The 22,466-nt window shown below is 42.6% G+C and overlaps 1 protein-coding gene across 1 annotated transcript in view; it reads left to right on the top strand.

Moving 5' to 3' along the window:
• The window catches only part of LOC124776143 (Down syndrome cell adhesion molecule-like protein Dscam2), a 186,616-nt gene that overhangs the window by 111,483 nt on the left and 52,667 nt on the right, over window positions 1-22,466 (top strand). Inside the window, exon 6 of the mRNA XM_047250979.1 lies at window positions 17,528-17,633. Within this exon, the coding sequence (XP_047106935.1) occupies window positions 17,528-17,633 (106 nt within the window). The remainder of the gene's footprint in view (window positions 1-17,527; window positions 17,634-22,466) is intronic.

Here is a 22,466-nt window from a genome sequence, read left to right as displayed (position 1 = left end):
CGCCGGTGCCGATGGTGGTGTCTTTGCGCCACAGCAGAGTCTGCACGAAACCGCAAAGTAGACAGGTGGCGGGGGGGGGGGGGGGGGGGGGGAGGGTTGAAGATTGGCCATGAGTAGTAGCGGAGGCAATTCTGGTGAGGAACAAGGAAGCTGCAGCAGCTCGTAGCCAGCGTCATGGGCCATGAGTAGTGGCAGCAGTACGAGACTTTACCTGCAGTGGCAGGCCGTGCATAGCGTGCTGGCCGGACTTGTTTACTTGTTTACATCTCTGAGCGGCAAGGTCAAGGATTTGGCCTAGGATGAACGTGGTGACTGGTTGTCGGCAGCTGGTGACAGTAGCCCTGTGTGTGTATGGAGGGCGAGGTGGCTGCTGTCGTCATGGCGCTGAAAATAATGGTTCAAATGGCTCTGCGTACTATGGGACTTAACTTCTGAGGTCATCAGTCCCCTAGAACTTATAACTACTTAAACCTAACTAACCTAAGGACCTCACACACATCCATGCCCAAGGCAGGGTTCGAACCTGCGACCGTAGCGGTCGCGCGGTTCCAGACTGTAGCGCCTAGAACCGCTTGGTGCTGAAAGCGCGGAGCCTGAGAAGTGGATGTTGGGATTGGTGTCAGCTGAACAAGAGAGGGTGGCAAGTTCACATATCTAGCAGTGTAGGCAGCCTGGTCGAGTCTAGGTATAAGGTAATGGTGGCTTGTTACCAACAACATGATGCATGGGTTCCTGTTTCGGGTGAGCGGACGTGGCCTGGATTTGTGACTGCACGGGAGGTCACTCTGATGAAATCGAAGCAGATACTAGCTGTAATGTGTGCTCTTTGGACGGCAGTTCACACGAAGGGGATTGTGCTGGTTGTTTTCGACGGAAAAATATGCTTGTGCAGACACCTGTGTCTGGCTGTGTTCCAGCTTAAGCAGTGCCCTAACGCCAGGGATGCTGCAAGGCGCAGTGCTGTTATCTGCAGGTTCATTAGGAGATGATTCTGTACGAATTAAACTCCAAGGTCGCACGTTTCTAAACTCAGTTGTGCTTAACTGTTCTGCCTTGCTAACTTCGAGAGTGCTGACATGGTGGAATCACTGGTCTGGTTTGTTTTGTCCTGTGGCCAGCTCTATATAGCCCGCTTAAGTATGCTTTAATTATCCAATTACTAATTCCTTTGTTCATTATTTCTATTTTTGTCAGTTTTTGGTCTAGATCTGTCTGTTGTAGTGGGTGTAATTTCCACTATTTCATTTTTCTCGTAAACCCTTTCAGCATGTATAGTCCATTAGTATACGTCGGACCCGCGTGTCGCCACTGTCAGTAATTGCAGACCGAGCGCCACCACACGGCAGGTCTAGAGAGACGTCCTGGCACTCTGCCAGTTGTACAGCCGACGTTCATAGCAATGGTTCACTGACAAATGCGCTCTCATTTGCCGAGACAATAGTTAGCATAGCCTTCAGCTACGTTTGCTACTACCTAGCAAGGCGCCATAGCAGTTGATAATTAATATTATGAAGCATGTATCATCAAGAGAGATGTTCTACAACTGTGGATTAAAGTTAAGTATTACCTCATCTACGTACTTTATTTGCAATTCTCAAGATATTGTCCTGTTCCAGAGCTCACGCCAGTCCGCGTGTAATTAAACGCGTGCACTTCGGCCTCCTCTAGCTGTTGCTAGAGGCGGCCTATCCCAACGCTTCTGCCAGCACTACAGTATGTCTATTGTTTCGTGCTTTCCTTGTTATGTTAAATCTAAAATTTAATTTGCTTCATGGGAATCGTCCCCTTTCCATGTGTATTGGATATTAGGATAACGCATATTTGTGGACTGAGCACTGATCGTTTTCCTTGTGTTTTATATTTGATAATATGCTGTGATTTATTGAACTGTATCTTCTGTACTAATAATAGAATGTAAAATCGTCGTATCTGTCAGTTTCAATATGCTAATTTCCAAAACTACTTGCCGAACTTTCATGGGGTTTTCACAGGCAACTTGAGCGTAGCTTCGGGCAACATATAGGCGTTATTTCAAAACAGGAACATACGAGAGTCACTCCAAAAGAAATGTACACTATTTTTTTAAATCCATCTTTTATTCTACATGTCTGGAAGTTTCACTGTGTGTAGATACAATATTTACATTTTTCCACATGATTTCCATCCCTCTCAGCTGCCATACGCCATCTTGGAGCCAGGACCTGTATACCCTCACAGTAAAATTCTGGACCAACCTGTTGCAGCCGCTGTTTGGCAGCGTGAACAAGGGAGTCATCGTCTTCAAACCATGTTCCACGAAGAGAGTCTTTCAGTTTCCCAAAGAGATAATAGTCACATGGAGCCAGGTCAGGACTGTAAGGCTGGTGTTTCAGTGTTGTCCATCCGAGTTCCATGATTTTTTGACTGACATGTGGCCGTGCACTGTCGTGCAACAGCAAAACATCCTGCTTTTGACGATGTGGTCGAACACGACTCAGTCGAGCTTGAAGTTTCTTCAGTGTCGTCACATATGCATTAGACTTTATGGTGGTGCCACCTGGCATGATGTCCACAAGCAAGAGTCCTACGGAATCGAAAACCACCGTAGCCATAACTTTTCCAGCAGAAGGTGTGGTTTTGAATTTTTTTTCTTGGGTGAATTTGCATGATGCCACTCCATTGATTACCTCTTCGTCCCTGGTGAAAAATGATGGAGCCATCTTTCATCACCTGTCACAATTCTTCCGAGAAATTCATCTCCACCATTCTCGTACTGTTCCAAAAGTTCGCTGCATACCGTTTTTCTTGTTTCTTTGTGAGCCACTGTAAACATCCTGGAAACCCACATGGCACTAACCTTTTTTAACGCCAACATTTTCAGTATTCTGCAAACAATTCTTTCCCCTATCCCAACGTGGCGTGACAATTCGTTCACTGTGATGCGTCTGCCAGCAGTCATCAATTTGTTAACTCTCTGCTCATTGTCTAGAGTGTGTGCAGTAAAAGGCCTGCCGCTGCGAGGACAATCCTCAATATTTTCGTGCCCACTTTCATCATGTAACCTGCTTGCCCACCGACTAACTGTAGTGCGATCGACAGCAGCATCTCCATACATCTTTTCCAACCTCTTGTGGATATTTCTCACTGTCTCGTTTTCACAGCATACGAATTCTATGACAGCACGTTGCTTCTGACGAACGTCAAGTGTAGCAGCCACCTTGAAGACATGCTGTGACGGCGCCACTCACGGGAACAGGTTGAACTAAGTTTGAAAACAAGCGGGAAGGATGTGTCTACACACTGTAAAACTTTCACACATGCAGAATGAAAACTGTATTTTTACAAAAATAGTGTGCATTTCTTTTGGAGTGACCCTCGTAAAAAAGGCCATCTTAGTTTAACGTTTTATCTAAAATCGTCTGCACAGCTTAATAGTTCGAATGTTTAAACATCACGGCGTAGTGCACCAAAGAATGAAAGGCACTGTTAATTTTGTAATACACCAAAGAACCAATAGAAGGCGCTCTAAGTTAGTTTTTTTCCCCCTCAGTGACACATGTATTTTCGGAAATTTATAGCAGTGGCAAAATTAAGCGCCACAGTCTTATTTTTACGAATAGCAGCAAATGTACTTGACTACGATATGGATTACTGACTACGCTTTTTGTGTTAAGAAAGAGACCTTGAAGGCCCAACGGTACCGACCGCCAGCCGTTTCATCCTCAGCCCCTAGGTGTTACCTGATGCAGGTATGGAGAGACACGCGGTCAGCACACTGCAATTCCTCATCTGGCCTCACAATGCCGAGTGCACACGCTTGCCAACAGCATTCGGCAGACCCAGACGGTGACCCATCCAAGTGCTAGCCAAGCCCGACTGCGCTTAACTTCGGTGATATGACGGGAACCGGTGTTACCACTGTGGCAAGGCTTTTGGCTCTTTTTGTTAAAAATTTAATGACATTACTTCGTTTCTTTAGACAGGTGTTTTTAAAATCAATGCTATGAAAAGCGAATTTATTGTTTTGTGATTTCGGTGCCTACTCCTTACATTTCGATTTCGTTTTGTTTACGAATAAAAATGCCTAGAAAACGGTCAAGTTTTTTCTGAATACGCCAGAACGGCTGAAAAGCTGAGCTGCATGAGCTCTCAATAAACCAATGAGGATCGTGGGGCGTGAACGTCTGCGGCTCGAGAACATGAGGCTTTAACTCGCTCTTTGGAAATTATTTCCGAAATCCAGCTCGCTGTTACTGTGATCGAGAGCGTCATACATACCTCGATCTTCGGAACCCTTTACTCACAAATTAGTTGCGTCCAATGTAACACTCACAGAGGTGGAACTTCTGACAGAAAATTTGACGCGATTGGGCGAGTTTTTATCCCCTGAATTCTACTCATTCCCAACAATTCTTCGTGAGTTTATGTTACGTCATGACTATAAACAAAGCACAAGGCCAGACACTGCGGGTTAAGAGCGTGGATCTAACCTTCAACTGAATTTCGAGCGGCCAGCTCTACAAGATTCTCTCACAAGTTAGTGAAGCAAACAAGCTCCTTTTTCATGCTCCAAATCGTACTACTTTCAATGATGTATGCAAAGAAGTTTTTGTCGTGTTGGCAGAAGAGCCAACACTGTGCTACTAGTGGAGGCCGAAATGCACGCGTCTTAGCTCACGCAGGCTGGCGTGTGGAGGGAAGAACTATACTGACGTGAGGTCTGGAACATGACAAGGAATGAAAATTCAGAAAGCGGACGTAATTAGTTTGACACTTAACTTTAATCCATTAACGATGAACGTCGTTCTTGACGGTACATGATTCACAATATTATCTGTTCAGATTATAGTAACTGAATATGGCGCCTTGCTAGGTCGTAGCAAATGACGTAGCTGAAGGCTATGCTAAACTGTCGTCTCTGCAAATGAGAGCGTATGTAGACAGCGAACCATCGCTAGCAAAGTCGGCTGTACAACTGGGGCGAGTGCTAGTAAGTCTCTCTAGACCTGCCGTGTGGCGGCGCTCGGTCTGCAATCACTGGCAGTGGTGACACGCGGGTCCGACGTGTACTAACGGGCCACGGCCGATTTAAAGGCTACCACCTAGCAAGTGTGGTGTCTGGCGGTGACACCACAGTTTTGTACATCAAAAATAAATTCCACAAGTACGTAGTCTCGGGCGCAGCTGTAAATTAATATCCGGGCAGCGCGATGTTTCTCAGCTAGTTGTTAATAAGTGTCCTTAAATCTTGTTAATTATTTGCGATTCGTGATCTCGAAAATCATCGGTCTGTGTCCTGTTGTTGTAGCGATTCCAGAACCGGCTCATGCAGCTATTCAGACTTTCACAATATATACGACACTCGAAAAAGTGAATATGGCTTTACTTTTGTGCTGTCTGTCGCCCAACTGCTAGAGCAATGGTGCTATTATTTGCTGATAAATATTCTGATTGTGGTCTTGCTAACCATCTATCTTTGCAAACATTACTCTAAAAAATCAGGAAACCAATTATGTGAAAAATGAAACACGCCAGCAGTAAAGAACAGTAATTGATGAGATAAACACAAAAAGTATTTCAGCAGCTGTAACACTCAGTTCTCTTGTCACTACTGGGCAGCTTGAGTGTGCGATCAGGATTCTGCGAATACACATTTGAGCCCTTTTGTTCCTTTCTACAGTTCGCTTGATCAACAACTTCACGGTTATCACTTTCAGAAACTGTGACAGTTCTGGTGTCGAAGAAAGCTGCGGCCTTTCTGTGCAAGACTTGTTTATGGAAGAAATATCGTTTGCAAACCACGGACAATTCAGCCTCCGCAATTTGCGCTGCCGTTCAACTGAAAATTGGCGTAGAAGTGGATAAACAACTACCTTCGCCCGGCCAACATGAATTAGGGGCTTCACAAGAATATCAACATTGGTCCTGTTTTATAGATGGGAATCGAAATAGTCACACACGTATCTGCAGTTTCTAACTTACTGATGTATGCTGCCGCAGTCATTCGAAGCCCTCCCGATGGGAGTAAGGGAGTCCACACGGTACGAATGTCCAACTTACTACATGCACACAACTACAGACATTCTCATCAAAATATTTGTAAATCATTGGATGAGTCTTCGGAAAGAACAAAACAGACTGCAACGGTATCAGTCTTCACATCTATTAACATTTATCTACGGTGAAGATTAAAACAAAAGATCTACGGGGAAATACCGACGACTCCCAAAGTTATAATACCGTCTAACACTGTTCTGTGTTGTGCTAAGTAAGTGGAGATGAAATTCAATGTACATATTATGGTATGTATCAATCGTCAGCCTCGACGTTTTGAACACCTGATACGAAAGTGACAGTAATTAACACACGAACCATACCTAAGTTGTGTGCTGTTTCCGTTCGCAGCAGATGTTTGTGAGACCTCTTCTCCCGCCAGCGGCAGCAATAGTTCACGGTCCTATTGTCTTGTTACTATTTGATCAAATTGCAAACATGTGATATCACCGAAGTCCTGTTCAAAGCATTTCCTCTCTGTCACAGAACAAAGTACACTGTTTCATTTAAATAAAGAAAAACATTGTGTCGTCAATCGGCAGGTATAACCGTTAAAATTTACTTGTGTGTGAAATCAAATTTTCGTCGTTACCCATTCCTCGATATATTTCTTCATTCTCGATATGTTACATTGGGCCTCCCTTACGTAAACTCGATTACTCACTCTTGGAGATAAAAGCCAAGTTATTGATCCAATCTACGATTCTTTTTGTGCTATGAAATTTTGCAGTAACATTTCACTCGAGATAAAATAAATAGAATTAATCAGCAACGAAAATACGTATCTTCAAATATATTCTTCCTAATTTATCTTTTTGAATCGCAGTTTATTTTTGGAATATTTATCTTACACAATGACTGTTTCTCGATGTTCAGCGTTAATACAATGGTTGTCAGACTTTACGTTATTACAGATGTTTTATTTAGTACCTTATTCCCGTTACTGATTGTTAGTTATTTCTGGTGTCCATAATGAAATTAGGATCTTAAGATATGCATTTCAGACTCCATGTTTGCTGGGAATTTTTTCCTTGTTTAGGTCAATAACACCACCTCTCAAAATATGGAAAGCAGAGGGCTTTTTTTCGTAGGATCCAAGATAAACCACTTGATAGCTCTCAGGTTATGCAGTTTTGGGCCCATATTTACTAGAATTCTTGTTGGCTATTGACGATTCCTCATGGGACAAAGTGAGAATGACGATACCGGTTTCTTACGAATCCCGTTGGCTACCTTACAACATACAAAGAAACAAATAAAACCCAAAGGAAAATTCATGTTGTTGTTGTTGTTGTTGTTGTTGTTGTTGTGGTCTTCAGTCCTAAGACTGGTTTGATGCAGCTCTCCATGCTACCCTATCCTCTGCAAGCTTCTTCATCTCCGAGTAACTACTGCAACCTACATCCTTCTGAATCTATTTAGCGTATTCATGTCTTGGTCTATCTCTATCCTTTGAAAGGGCACGGCCGATTTCCTTCCCAATCCTTCCCTAACCCGAGCTAGCGCTCCGTCTCTAATGACCTCGTTGTCGACGGGACGTTAAACACTAACCTAACCTAACCTAACCTTGATGCCTCAGAACGTATCCTACCAACCAGTCCCTTCTTCTGGTGGTGATGTGCCACAATTTCCTATTCTCCCCAATTCTATTCAATACCTCCTTATTAGTTACGTGATCTACCCATCTAATCTTCAGCATTCTTCTGTAGCACCATATTTCGAAAGCTTCTATTCTCTTCTTGTCCAAACTATTTATCGTCCATGTTTCATTTCCATACATGGCTACACTCGATACAAATACTTTCAGAAAAGACTTCCTAACACTTAAGTCTATACTCGATGATAACAAATTTCTCTTCTTCAGAAACGCTTTCCTTGCCGTTGCGAGTATACATTTCATATCTTCTCTACTTCGACCATCATCAGTTATTTTGCTCCCCAAATAGCAAAACTCCTTTACTACTCTCTCATTTCCTAATCTAATTCTCTCAGCATCACCCGACTTAATTCGACTATATTCCATTATCCTCGTTTTGTTTTTGTTGATGTTCATCTTATATCCTCCTTTCAAGACACTATCCATTCCGTTCAACTGCTCTTCCAAGTTCTTTGCTGTCTCTGACAGAATTACAATGTCATCGGCGAACCTCAAAGTTTTTATTTCTTCTCCATGGATTTTAATACCTACTCCGAATTTTTCTATTGTTTCCTTTACTGCTTCCTCAATATATAAATTCATAGACAGTGTTAAACAAAAGCTAGTTAACGTCAAAGTTGATTTTTATAAATCCACTAAATTCTACCTCCGACTTCCAGACACTCTCTAAATCACTTGATACTACCTCGTCTCGCTCTTCTGAGACCGTCTTTAGTCCAGTCAAATTGCAGAAATACCTTGCAAAAGGTGGGGTAGAAGAGTTTATTTTTTCAACTCGTTCATATGGTTGGAAATATTAGAAAACCGAGTTTTGCCAACAAAATTTCGCTTGCGAAAACTTTCTGCAGTCAAAAAACTTGGAAAATTTCGGCCTTCTTCCGTTTTTTCAAAATATCTCAGTTTCATTTGCTCCTATAGCTTTAACGTCTATTTTGTTTTTTAAAGAGCACAAACTTCTCTACAAATTTGATTGTTGCCATTTTTTTCTACTCCCAATATCTAAGACGCCACAGCGCCTCAAAAAATACCAATTTTTCAAATTTTGAGCATAGTGGCAAGATACCTTATTTTTGAACACTATTTCTTCAGTTTCTGTTTGTGTAGTATAAATACATTAAACGTCATGTTATATGTTGGAATTTACCACCTCACTTTCAAGTATTCAATTTCTATGTATGCAACATGAGGATTGCTGGGCACCCAACTATTGTGATTCTTACATCACTGCCTGAACTTCACTATGGGCCACCTGAGCCCTGGTATTTGTAAAACTATAAATATAAAAATTTATCATTAAGAGACATAGACACACACACACACACACACACACACACACACACACACAACACACACACACACAACACACACACACACACGCACGCAAGCGCGCGCCCGCGAATGCGTACACACACAAGATAAATTGTCTCAGGAAACTGAACTATTATTAGCTGCAATAGGCAACCTAATTAGGTAGGTAATTATTCTTGTGTATAAAAGCCACATAGTTGACATTAAAAATAAGTAGCTTTATTACATTTAAAATGCATCGTCAGTTACTAAAAAATGTTGACAGTTCTGGGTGTGTAATACTTGTAATATCGCACATTAGCGCACTTGAGACAGATATGAGAATCACTTCCAACGTTTTGAGGGGCCAGGTTCCTCAGTGTCACCAGAAATACCTTGAGTTACGGATTCAGGGTCTGTATCTAGAGTTGATCCCACATTGACCTCTTCTTTAAACAGCGAGTCAGCCTCAGCAAATTCGTTGATTTCGTCAGCGGTTTCCTCAACATCCTCCATAACATCTTCTTCACTGTCTTCATATAAAAATTTTGGCACGTTTTCACAGTTGACCCCAATACATTTCTTGCAAATTGAAGAACATTTCAAACCCGCTTTTCTGCAGGAGCACGCTCCGCTACAGTTCAGCTTGCACGAGCATGAAACAATGTGAAGAAGTGCTTCAAGTGCTGGATCTTGGCGCATTATAATGGGTATTGGATCGTGGTCACTGTGATTCCAGCCCCATTTCTCAGGAGGTTTCCAGTTTCCCATCCAACTTTGGACTTGTTGGTAAGTCCGCAACGAATGATTTTGTGCAGCATCTAGTGTAGGTGGCAACCGTGCAAGATTCAGTTTGCTTTTTGTGGCAGACTTGGCGAATAGCTGTTACCGCAAATGGTCTAGTGTGTGGGAACTGCTGACACCTCCACTATACAATGCGATAGTAACCTGTTCTGTTGCTGTTATTATTTCTTCACGGGTAGCATTGGTTTATTGAACGTGCAAAGCGCTGAGGTTAGGTGTTCATTTTTCGCAACAATATTGCAGCACTTAATTTTTCCTTGACCAAAAAAAGCGGATGTTGTATCACATCCGCTAAAGGCGTGAGTGAACAGAATATATTCACTATCAAACTTGTAAGATGCAGTGGAAAACCACTTGTCTTCTGCATTTCCTCTTCCTGGCTTTAAGAAAAATAAGTTTTCAGTGCCTTGCCCCAAACCGGTCTTGAGCACAAGCAGGTCAACATCTTCTCCTACAATTACAACACTTCCAAAATCTTTGGTTCTTGAAAAGACAGATGTTACAATCATAACGTCAGCATCTTCTTGGGCCTGGTGCACTTCAACGCCACACTCCAGAAATTCCTTTCTAAGGAGTGTGATCAAACGCATCTTGTTTCGTTCGTTGTACAAGAACTTGTCCTGAGGGACTTGGTTCACCATCTCTGATTCAACCACAACGTCAACCGAAGAATTTTTTTGGGCCTACGAATGCTCTCAGCACTCTTTGTGCTACATTTGTCTCCCTCACATGGATTCCCATCAAATACAATAGTAAGTTGAGATCCAAATTGACGTTGCAGGTAAGAAACATAGCTTTGGGCTATTGACTTGAAGGAAACATTTCGAGTCCAAGTCACTTTGTGGATAAGGTACCCTCCATCAAAATTTCGTTTGGCATATGGCAGTCTTAACTGCTTGGTTAAAAAGTCATCAGAATTCCATTTTGCAATTAAGAAGCATTTCTCTTTGAACTTGAACTGACCTTTCTCCTGCGACCGACGTAGCACGCCTGTTGGTTCCTGAGGATGTCGGAGGCTAGCTGCTATCATTCTCTCATTAATGTACTTCTTGTAGCATGCTTCATGCACCATCACTTCAATAGCGTTTTCAAAAAACGGGTGTGAGCAGACTCCCTGCGTTTAGCACTACAATCGATAAATGTGCTCAGTCCTTTCTTTTTCACATTGCATACACCACTCACCACAGTTTTTTCGCAAATGAAACACAAATTCATGTCAGAAATACTCATTTTCGGCACCACAACATATACTGAACGGAAGCGACTCCAAACTGTAGGACCCTTACTGTTGTGTGCTAATAGCTGTCAGCGCGCTGTGAACAATCACCAGAGATAATCGCCTTCCGCCCGCCAAAGAATAAATACGCTTTTGTCCGCTAAAGAACAATTCCTACATACTTTTTCTTATAACTGATCATTAACGTCAATCAACTGTACAAAATGTACGTCACCTGCTTGCAATCGTATTACATATTGTAACACAAATAAACTTCACGCAATCCGACGTGAATGTGTTCGTAGTTACTGAATATGATGCTGTTTGTCCTGGCCCTGCACCAGAGTTAGATGGTAAATTCCAATGAATAACATGATGAGTAATGTGTTTATACCACACAAATAGAAACTGAACTAACAGTGTTCAAAAATTAGGCAATTTGCCACTTTGCTCGAAATTTGAAAAATTGGTATTTTTTGATGCGCTGTAGTGCCTTAGATATTGGGAGTAGAAAAAAATGGTAAAAATCAAATATGTAGAGAATTTTATGCTATTTAAAAAAGAAAATAGACGTCAAAGCGATAGGAGCAAATGAAACTGAGATATTTTGAAAAAACTGAAAAAAGTCCGAAATTTTCGAAGTTTTTTGACTGCAGAAAGTTTTCCCAAGAGAAATGTTGTTGGCAAAACTTTGTTTTCTAACCTTTCCAACAATATGAACGAGTTGAAAAAATAAAATCTTCTACCCCACCTTTTGCAAGGTACAGGATTTTTTTCTGACAGTTTCACTGGACTGTCTTGGCGTCCTTCTACATAGAGAGCACTATTCATAACCCGAACTACGAATTTGTGCCTGTGTTCACTTTTTCTTTGTGGGCTTCGCTTTTCAACTATCCCCACAGGCAAATATCAGAAGTGGCAAGATCTGAGAACCTCGGTGGCCAGAGGCATGTGATCATTTCTGCCCAGCTATCTTCCGGGAATGTTAGGTATAGATGAAGTGTTACCTGATGTTATATTGTGCACGGACCCCGTCATGCTGAAAGCACATACCCATCCTTGTAGCTGAAGAAATCCCTTCCAGTAACGCTGGAAACCCGTTTTCAAGAAACTCTAGATAACAGGGTATTCTATAACGATATGATAACATAAGAGGCCCAATCAATTGCTTGTCTGTCATACCACAACATGCTATTACAAAGAAGCGTTCTGGAAAATGTGTCTTCTCAAAAAGAGTATGGGTTTTCGTCGCATCACAAATGTAACTTGCGAGTGTTTTTGATATAGTCACGAGTAAAAATAGCTTCGTCAGCAAACAGCATTAATGAGATTATTAGGCGAGTCACAACTATCCAGTAACAAAATTCCAGTCGTCTACTTTCTTCTCCTACTCGATGATGACGTACCTGCTGTAAATGATATGGATAGAGGCCGGAATACGCCGTGTCGGCCACATTCTTGTATGTAGAACCCCGATATGTATAGTGTACTCGTTGGATGACCACGTTCTACTAACTGAAAATGTCTTTTACTTTCATCAACACTCGGTTTATTTGCACGTTCAGAAGCGATATAACTAATAGGCATTCCTCAATTCTCATGGAGTTTAGTGAAAACACTAGTAAACACCCTTGAATCTCATGCTGTACTGCTAGGAAATCGTCTGCCGGATTGTTTACAAGTATCAGCAACTTTTTCATTATGAAACCCCTTCACAAATATGATATCTACATACTCTGCATTTGTAAATAATGGTACATACTTGAACAATACAGTAGAGTTAATCAACAAATCACAGTTGAAAAATTCAATTGTGTAATCGTAAACACAACTTCACCATGTGAACTTCAAAACAAATATAGCAATCGATTTTTACACTCTTAGCAACCGGCGCACAAACACGTGAAATGAAAAGTGTCTGTGTAAGCAACTGTATTTCCGCAAGCATAGAAACTGGACACACGTTTAATGGAATATTTTATTCGAATCAGTCGATACTGCCACTGCCTGAAATATCTACTATTCCTCCTGAAAGAGGGTGTTAGAGGTATAGTTACAGATATTGTGACAATTGATAACTCAATATGCAACCACTTCATTATGTTAGTTGTTTTTTCTCAGCATCTAGCATTCTTCCCACAAACAGAACATGTAATTGAGTGCCTAATGATTTCTGCATAGTTGTAATGCTCTGTAACATGGACTAGGCCTGTCAGTATAAGGTGGCGCAGTGGTTAGCACACTGGACTCGCATTCGGGAGGACGACGGTTCAATCCCGCGTCCGGCCATCCTGATTTAGGTTTTCCGTGATTTCCCTAAATCGTTTCAGGCAAATGCCGGGATGGTTCCTTTGAAAGGGCACGGCCGATTTCCTTCCCAATCCTTCCCTAACCCGAGCTTGCGCTCCGTCTCTAATGACCTCGTTGTCGACGGGATGTTAAACACTAACCAAACTGCCTGTCAGTATAGACTTTCCGTTTTGCGCCCATACGTCCACAATTCAGTGACTGACCCGCTGCCCAGGAGAAAATAAGCATTAATGGCTGGCTATCTTGTGCCAAGCATACTTGGAGGTAATAATCAACCAAAAAACATGCTATTAGTCTTCTTATGAAGTAAATACTGATATAATGTTGTTCAGCTCAGTGTCCTCAACCATTAGGATAAATATCTGCACTTATACACCTAAAACTCTGTATTAACATAATTATCAGAAATTCATATCAACATTAAGTACGAGTATTTACCTGCTGACACTGAGCCGAAAGACAGTAATGACACTGGCAGCATTTATAACACTACAGTACACATAGCGCTCTTTCATAGACTTTCCTTCTGTGATAGACAACATGTGATATCAGTCGGATTATTCTTGTATCCTTTGCTGTGATACAGCCAGGTACAGTGAGTTTCAGGACCCTCCTAGAAAGAGACTTCAGGTTCTTCAGCTACAAATACAGCTACAAACGCCGGATACACTGATGGACATCTCTTCTGCCTGAACACGCTGCGGAATGGCTTGATGCATCGCTGGAAAGCGTCCTTCGACCATGACCTGGTGATGCTTCCTACCTCAGCGTGAGGCTATGCCATGCACGGATTACATGCAACTGCCCTCCCACAGAGACCAAGATTACCTGATCTCGCCATACGTCAGAGCCGTCTGGGTTACCGAATGAAACACTGTGGTTTTCTTAGGCTGGCTGGGTGATACACGATTGTTGCTTTACGAGAGCAACGTTGATAACGTTTCAAAATGGCCGGAAATCAAAATTGTGCCCTCCGTGAATTTCGGGGCCATAGAGGTGCTGTTCTGTTTGCAAGTTTCTAAACAAACAGAAACGGTTAGTAATAGATGACATTTGGAACATACAAACGAATTTCATCAGAATTTCTTGTTAATATTTTGCGGATGTACCTCACGGTAGCATTTGAAGTGAGTATAAGAACATCAAACTAGTGCACACGGTATTGTTTTATTTCAGTGGGTACTTGTTTGTAGCCGCAGCTATTAAAAACGACTGTCAGTGACTGACGTCGATTTGCAGCCTGGCGTCAGTTCTCAGCGGGACTCATCAGCAGGAGCAGCATTTTCCTGAAGATGGCGACCAGCTGGATCTCCGAAATATCGAGTCAAGTTGATTTTAGGATTCGGCAGCAAACCCGAAGAGACTTTCAAGACTGTCAGTGATGTTTCAATGTGTGGTGTCTTTAAACTAAATAGTCTACGATAGCAACGGATTTCGAGGGACATACGAACAGAACAAAGTATTGTTTCAGAACGAATTACTAGGAAACCCTGGTTCTCGGATTTTTCAAGGCCGAAGCTGTTTCATCGTTGCCACTCTTAACTACTTACACGAAATTTTAGACTCTCCTGATTTTTCTTATTTCTAGCGATCATAACTCTTTTATGTCCGTCGAAATTTTGATATCCCATATGCACACTGTCTTGGTGCCGTACTTCTTTGTTCGAGTGATGAAGAGAAGTTGTGAAAGTTATAGTGTTACTACTATCACGAATCTAGCTGTAGCCAACTTGAGAACATTGCTGATAAGAAGCAGTTAGGGACCTAACTGGGTTAGCTGTACTTTATCGCAGAGGAAGTGGAGCTCTGTGGTTTCCAATAGGAGACGCCCTGCGCTGCCGTTAATGAAGTGGTGGGGGGGGGGGGGGGGAGGGGTGAGAGGGGGGGGGGGCGACGAGGCGAAACTCACCGCATTCATGGGCTTCCGGTGCGATATGGAGTTACTGTTAGACGCAGTAGTTAACACGGGGGCAGTCGCTGCCACTGACGGGGGACTTTACATCGGAAGGTGTTGCCACGTTCTTTTCTCACTTGGTAGCATATCATTTCGTAGGGAAGTAAGCAGAAGCTACTTTGTAGAACCGCGGATGCTGACTATAGTATACTATTCCTTCCAGAATATTAGTCATTTCTTCAGCTAAGTTAACATTAATACGAATGTTGAGAGAAACAGATTAGAGCTACCAATTCCAAGCAGCGACAAAATTTCTGGAAAGTTTATTTCTAACGCTTTTTGGGAAGTTTGACCGGTTACATATCACCTCTCACAATCTCATCCTCCTCAATCTTTCCATCGTTCTCTGTTTTTCAATGTGTGTGTTTGTGTGTGTGTGTCTGTGTGTGTGTGTGTGTGTGTGTGTGTGTGTGTGTGTGTGTGTGCGTGCGTGCAAGCATGCGTGTGTGCTTGCGTGTGGAGAGAGAGAGAGAGTGTGTGTGTGTATGTGTGTGTGTGTGTGTGTGTGTGTACTGATTTTAGATACGTGCTGTTTGTGCAAATTCGTAAGTGTGTGTGTGTGTGTGTGTGTGTGTGTGTGTGTGTATGTGTGTGTGTGTGTGTGTGTGTGTGTGTGTTGTAGAGAGGGAGACCCCCTCAGTTTGCTCAGTCATAGTAGAAACTCACGATTGTAGAGCTAATAGGCGTTATTTTTGATGATACCCAAGAGCAGTTGCTAATACTTCGGCTGCATACATTAAATGGAAGCCCACAATCTAGCTTGTGCCGGAACTTAAAGAAACTAGATTTCGAAAGTAACCTATTTAATTACGGACTATTTAATGTGGTTGTTTATAGCATACTGCCCGCCCGGTTGCCCGTGCGGTCAAACGCACGGCTTTCCGGGAGGCAAGGAGCGCCTGGTCCCCGGCACGAATCCGCCCGGCGGATTTGTGTCGAGGTCCGGTGAACCGGCCAGTCTGTGGATGGTTCTTAGGAGGTTTATCATCTGCCTTGGCGAATGCGGGCTGGTTCCCCTTATTCCGCCTCAGTTACACTATGTCGGCGATTGCTGCGCAAACAAGTTCTCCACGTACGCGTACACCACCATTACTCTACCACGCAAACAAGTCTGGTGTGAGACGTTCCCTGGGGGGGGGCTTCCACCGGGGGCCGAACCGCACAATAACACTGGGTTCGGTGTGGGGCGGCGGAGGGGTGAAGTGGACTGCGGTAGTCGTCGTGGGGTTGTGGAGCACAGCGGCTGCGGCGGGGACGGAGCCTCTCCGTCGTTTCTAGGTCCCCGGTTAACATATAATACAATACAATGCAATACAATTATAGCATCCTGGAATGTGTCTAGAGAGACACATCAAGGTAAATTTGTAGGAAAGATGTTGTGGAGACAAGACAGAGACAACACGTCTTTTTGAAGTGCTTTGTTACGATGGTATCACGAGGACCACCAAACACTTGTTGGCCCCTTAGATCCAGAGCGCTGTCAGCGGTCTCCAAGGATCATTATTAACGAGGCGAACCACAGTGTTTAATGGAGTTTCGTAGATGGCGGGGTGGAACTTATCTTGATTACTTCATTTCCATACGTGGAGGCACTACCACAGGCTTTGTTGCACATTTTGTTACTTGCGCAGAATTTTACTTGCTGTAGGAGCAAATATCTGAGTCACTACTCTAGTGTCAGCAGTTCTCATATGACATATGGGAGGTTCATGAATTGTCGTGGTTTGTGACTAGCTTAGGCTAACACGAGAGTATCTTTCTTATTTGTTCTTCGTTCACCGAAGTTAACAGAATATACTGCGTTACAACCCGAAAATTCAGTGGTAGTGCTTCCACTGTTAAAGAAAGTCTAGCTCCAAAAAATTGGAAGAAAGACAGCAGTAGAAGTCATATTCTAAAGAACCTATTTGTTTGGTAACCAGAGGTACGAGTGTTAAAGCCCGTTTCCTCTACAAATGATTTTCTAATGACGTGTCTGCGACACATGACGGCAAGTAAAATTTACGAAAGAAATCTGTTTCAACTGTTCCTTGCCGCTACTGAATAATTCTTCCCCATTCAGAAGTGGGAAAAATAATTGTTGCCAAACAGGAATAATTTAATTTCGCTGTGGGAAACAATCAGCATCACATAGCAGACCTTGCTATATTTCTGACACCTATCGCAACAGATGTTATAATGTAGTATTTAACCTATCTAGGGTTCTGCATTCGGTTTCTTGTAAATTTATACCTTTGTAATTACTTCCTTTGAATATCTTTTTCAGATATTGCGTATCGAGCGAATGGAGCGATCTGATGCCGGGATGTACCAGTGTGTGGTTTCCAATAATGACGACGCTGCTCAAGGGACTGCTCAAGTTTCGTTACAAGGTGATTTTACGAGTGCACATCAATAATTTTTGACTAACACGTTTGTTCAATTATCTGTTTTATTTGCTTAGTGCAAATTATGTTACTCATATCGATGTTCATAACTACAGTCTCAGTAAAATGAAACTGCGGTGTGGCCATAATTTTCAACTCTTTAATTACTTTCTCTTTTAAAAATAAAAATTCAAATACTGTTCTATTCATATGCTGATTTAAAAGTTTTCTATTGCAGCTGTCGCTTTTTTCTGGCAACATCGACACCATGCTACTTGCAACGGTAAGATCTCAGACACGGCCACCCGATTCGGCTCGTATTTGCCAGTTCGCTAGTGTACAATGAGATATGGAACACTCTAAAATATTTTGACTTGACACTCCCTCCCCGTTTTTCAGAAAACCGCTCCTTAAGTTCACGATGCGAACAGGGTCCCCATCATCATGGAGCCACCACCAGCTTGCACAGTGCCAGGTTGACAACTTGAGTCCATGGCATCGTGGGCTCTGCGACATACTCGAGCCCTACCATCAGCTCTTATCAACTGAAACTGGGACCCAACTGACCATGCCCCGTTTTTCCAGTTGGCTAAGGTCACGAGCCCCGGACATGCGCTGCAGGCGATGTTGTGTTGTTGGCAAAGCCACTCGCGTCGTTCGTCTGCTGCCATAGCCCATTAAAGCCAAATTTCGCCGCACTGTGCTAACGAATACGTTCGTCATACGACTCACATTGATTTCTAAGGTTATTTCTTGTAGCGTCGTTTGTCTATTAGCATTTTCATCTCTACGCAAAAGCTGCTGCTCTTAATCGTTAATTGAAGAGCGACGGTCACTGCGTTGTCCATTGAGGGAAGTAATGCTTTAAAGAAACCCCTATTTTTATTACATATTCGTGTAGTACGTAAAGAAATATGAATGTTTTAGTTGGACCACTTTTTTCGCTTTGCAATAGATGGTGCTGTAATAGTCACAAACATATGGCTCACAATTTTAGACGAACAGTTGGTAACAGGTAGGTTTTTTAAATTAAAATAGAGAACGAAGGTACGTTTGAACATTTTATTTCAGTTGTTCCAATATGATACATGTACCTTTGTGAACTTATCATTTCTGAGAACGCATGCTGTTACAGCGTGATTACCTGTAAACACCACATTAACGCAATAAATGCTCAAATGATGTCCGTCAACCTCAATGCATTTGGCAATACGTGTAACGACATTCCTCTCAACAGCGGGTAGTTCGCCTTCCGTAATGTTCGCACATGCATTGACAATGCACAGATGCATGTTGTCAGGCGTTGTTGGTGGATCATGATAGCAAATATCGTTCAACTTTCCCCACAGAAAGGAATCCGGGGACGTCAGATCCGGTGAAGGTGCGGGCCATGGTATGGTGCTTTGACGACCAATCCACTTATCATGAAATGTGCTATTCAATACCGCTTCAACCGCACGCGATCTATATGCCGGACATCCATCATGTTGGAAGTACATCGCCATTCATTCATGCAGTGAAACATCGGTAGAACATTACGTAGGATATCAACATACATTGCACCATTTAGATTGGCATCGATAAAATGGGGGCCAATTATCCTTCCTCCCATAATGCCGCACCATAGATTAACCCGCCAAGGTCGCTGATGTTCCATTTGTCGGAGCCATCGTGGATTTTCCGTTGCCCAATAGTGCATATTATGCCGGTTTACGTTGCCACTGTTGGTGAATGACGCTTCGTCGCTAAATAGAACGCGTGCAAACAATCTGTCATCGTCCCGTAATTTCTCTAGTGCCCAGTGGCAGAACTGTACACGACTTTCAAAGTCGTCGCCACGCATAGAAATGTGGTACGGGTGCAATCGATGTTGATGTAACATTCTCAACACCGACGGAGCAACATAACGAGCAACTTATTACGATGAGCTACCGTGTGATTTCAACATGATGATTGACTGCTCATGGCTCTACAATATCCCAAAAAGGATTAAATCACGATCTCAGTGGTCTCTGGGTCAGTAGATTGACCTGCCAGATCAGCGGAATCTTTCTTGTGGGATTATCTTAAGGGCAAAGCGTATGCAGAAGTCTCAACTACTCGACAGAACATGCTTGCAAAAACTACGTCACATATGGCCTTACGTCATATACATGCATACGAAGCACGTATTAATAAACGTATCGAAATGGAAAGTTAGAGCATTTGTTGTGAATTAAAATAATGGTGAGAGGCAAGGGGACTCACCAAAATCAAGCGGAGGGGCGTGCCGTGTACTTGTGAGCTGAGCAGTAGGACGAGTGTTAGGTCACTCAGTATGAATTTATCCGTGACATGTGCGCCTATGCCTGTTTTTCTTACATTGGTTGTCGACTGTATTCGTCCGGTAGCCACGTGACGGCCGGCGCGAGAGCTACAGAGGTTGGATCGAAGGACACACCGTAATCAGTGACCTTCCTGATGACGTTCGAGGGTACGTCCGAAACACACCATCGAGATGGAATGGGGATTCATAAGAATCAAACGAGAATGGAACAGAGAACTATATTAAGTTAAAAGTAGCGTATTTCGCAAAGTTTTTAATATCAGTCTGGAGAACGTTTATTGTACAATCAAATATACAAAACTAAATTACATTTTTTTAAAAAAAATATCAACTACTTAGAACAAAAAAGTTTACATATTTATCACAAATGTAAGGTATAATTGTATCTGTTCTTAATTGCAGTAACTGTGAAAGTGCCCTCTACCATGAATGAAAAAAATTCTTTGGGTAAAGTCTTAGAATTTTTAGGATAATTATCCAAATTTCTTGTCTCTTTATATGAAGCTATGAAGCACAATGTATGTTGTGTATGTCTGGGATCTCCCTGTGAGCCCTTGGATTAATTTCATCTGAATTTGGCACCAAAACAGCAGGCCTTACAAGTATCAGTACTGTCGGATTTACAAATTCCAAGCTCCAATACAAGCGGAGATACAGGCAGGAACGTGTTTTCTCCAGTCCCTAGCATACAGGCTGCCCTCCTTTACACTCATATGTAGAAAGAGTATTGGCTCCCTGATCGACCTGTTTGAACGGCAACCTACATTTCAGGACCAACAAACAGTTTTCCAGCCTCAAACATGTAAGCTGTCCTGCATGGGAGGTGTGTTGTGTTGGGAAATGCCGTGCAGCTAGGGCCTCCCATCAGGTAGAACATTCGCCTGGTGCAAGTCTTGAGTTGACGCCACTTCGGCGACTTACATGTTGATGGAGATGAAATGATGATGATAAGGACAACAGAACACTCAGTCTCTGAGTGGAGAAAACCTCCAACCCAGCCAGGAATCGAACCCAGGCTGACAGGCACGACATTGCGTCGCACTGACCACTCAGCTACCAGGGGCAGACTGTGTTGTGTTGGAATATTACCACCCAAGATGGAGGGTTGGATGGAGAGAGAGGGAGCCAGGAAGGCATGGATAGGGAGAAGGGGTAATAAGGGTAAGGTCAGAGACAGGGGCAGAAACAGAAGGACAGAGAATGGGAAAGCTGGAGACAGAGGGTGTGGAATAAGAGAAGGTTGACACCACAGAGAGGGGGTGCAGGACAGATAGAGAGGTGCAGAGGGAACAGGAGAGAGGGGGAGGTGGGGGAGATCAAACAGAGGTGGAGGAGGAAGTGAAGAGGCAGAGTAGCGAGGAGGAGATAGACAGAGGTTTGAGAATGAGGTGGACAGAGTGAGGGAGGATGAGGTGAAAACAGAGAGGGGAGATGAAGTGTGGGCAATATTGTGTTGAATGCATATGAGGGTTAAGGTATGAGGGGGGAGGGGGGAGACTAGTCTGAAATAAACGTAGGAGGTTGTTATCTGAAAATAAAAGGTTGACCTCTCATGGTATAGGGAGGGTCTGGTGGGAGGCCAGCTGTATCACAAACAGATGTCCCCTTTGAAAATATTAACCTCTCATCTCGAATATTTATTTTGTATAATGCATATTTTTGGAGTTAGTTCCAAGTTAAAACAAACACCTTATTTATTATTTGGCTATCATTGATAGGAACAAAAGGGGGTGGCTAGTGGACAATGAACAATTTAAACGTCCTAATAAACACAGATCAGCAAATTAATTGTTTTAAGATATGAGGTATTACTACTTACTACATGAATCCTCACATTGCATTCGACATTATCAACAGGTCCGGAACACACCAAAGCTTTTAAATAGCCTCACAAGAAAAACTAATCTAGCAGGTCAAGTAGGGCAGACACGCTGTTGGCGAGCCACGACCACTACTCTTGTTGTCAGGCGTCCGAATGATGATAAAATCAAACTACGGCGGTATTATCACTTCGTTATTTACACCTCAACTCTGGTAGTAACACCTCAACTCTGGTGTTTATAGATAAATTTAGCCTAGGACTTTAAGAGTTTCTTAACTTTGGTATATCTGCACTTGTGTATATGTCGTATCACAGAAAGCGTTGTTTATTACGATCATTTATTTTTTTTCCATTGTCCCTCACTAGCTCCTTTGTGCTATGGCAGAAACTATTATTAATCTGGGTATTTCATTACAAGTCTCAGTGAAATAATTCTGTGGCAAGTTAGTAAATGGCACGTTAAGTATACAAGTTCGAATCCGACAAAAACAATCAGCCGCAATTTCTGTTAATGAACTTTAACTACGGCAAACCTAAAAAGCTAAATAACTACCAAAAAGAAATAACCAATAATCAGCAGAACTTTTCCTCATTAACAATAATATTTTTAGCGAAACACTGCCTATAACAGTCTGAAACCCTATTAAATATACACATATTCACTGTCTGACAAAAGATAGTGTAGTATCCA

The sequence above is a fragment of the Schistocerca piceifrons genome, chromosome 2 (genome assembly GCF_021461385.2).
Source record: "Schistocerca piceifrons isolate TAMUIC-IGC-003096 chromosome 2, iqSchPice1.1, whole genome shotgun sequence".
In the NCBI taxonomy this organism is placed as follows: Eukaryota; Metazoa; Arthropoda; class Insecta; order Orthoptera; family Acrididae; genus Schistocerca; species Schistocerca piceifrons.
This window is presented reverse-complemented; position numbering and strand designations above follow the sequence as displayed.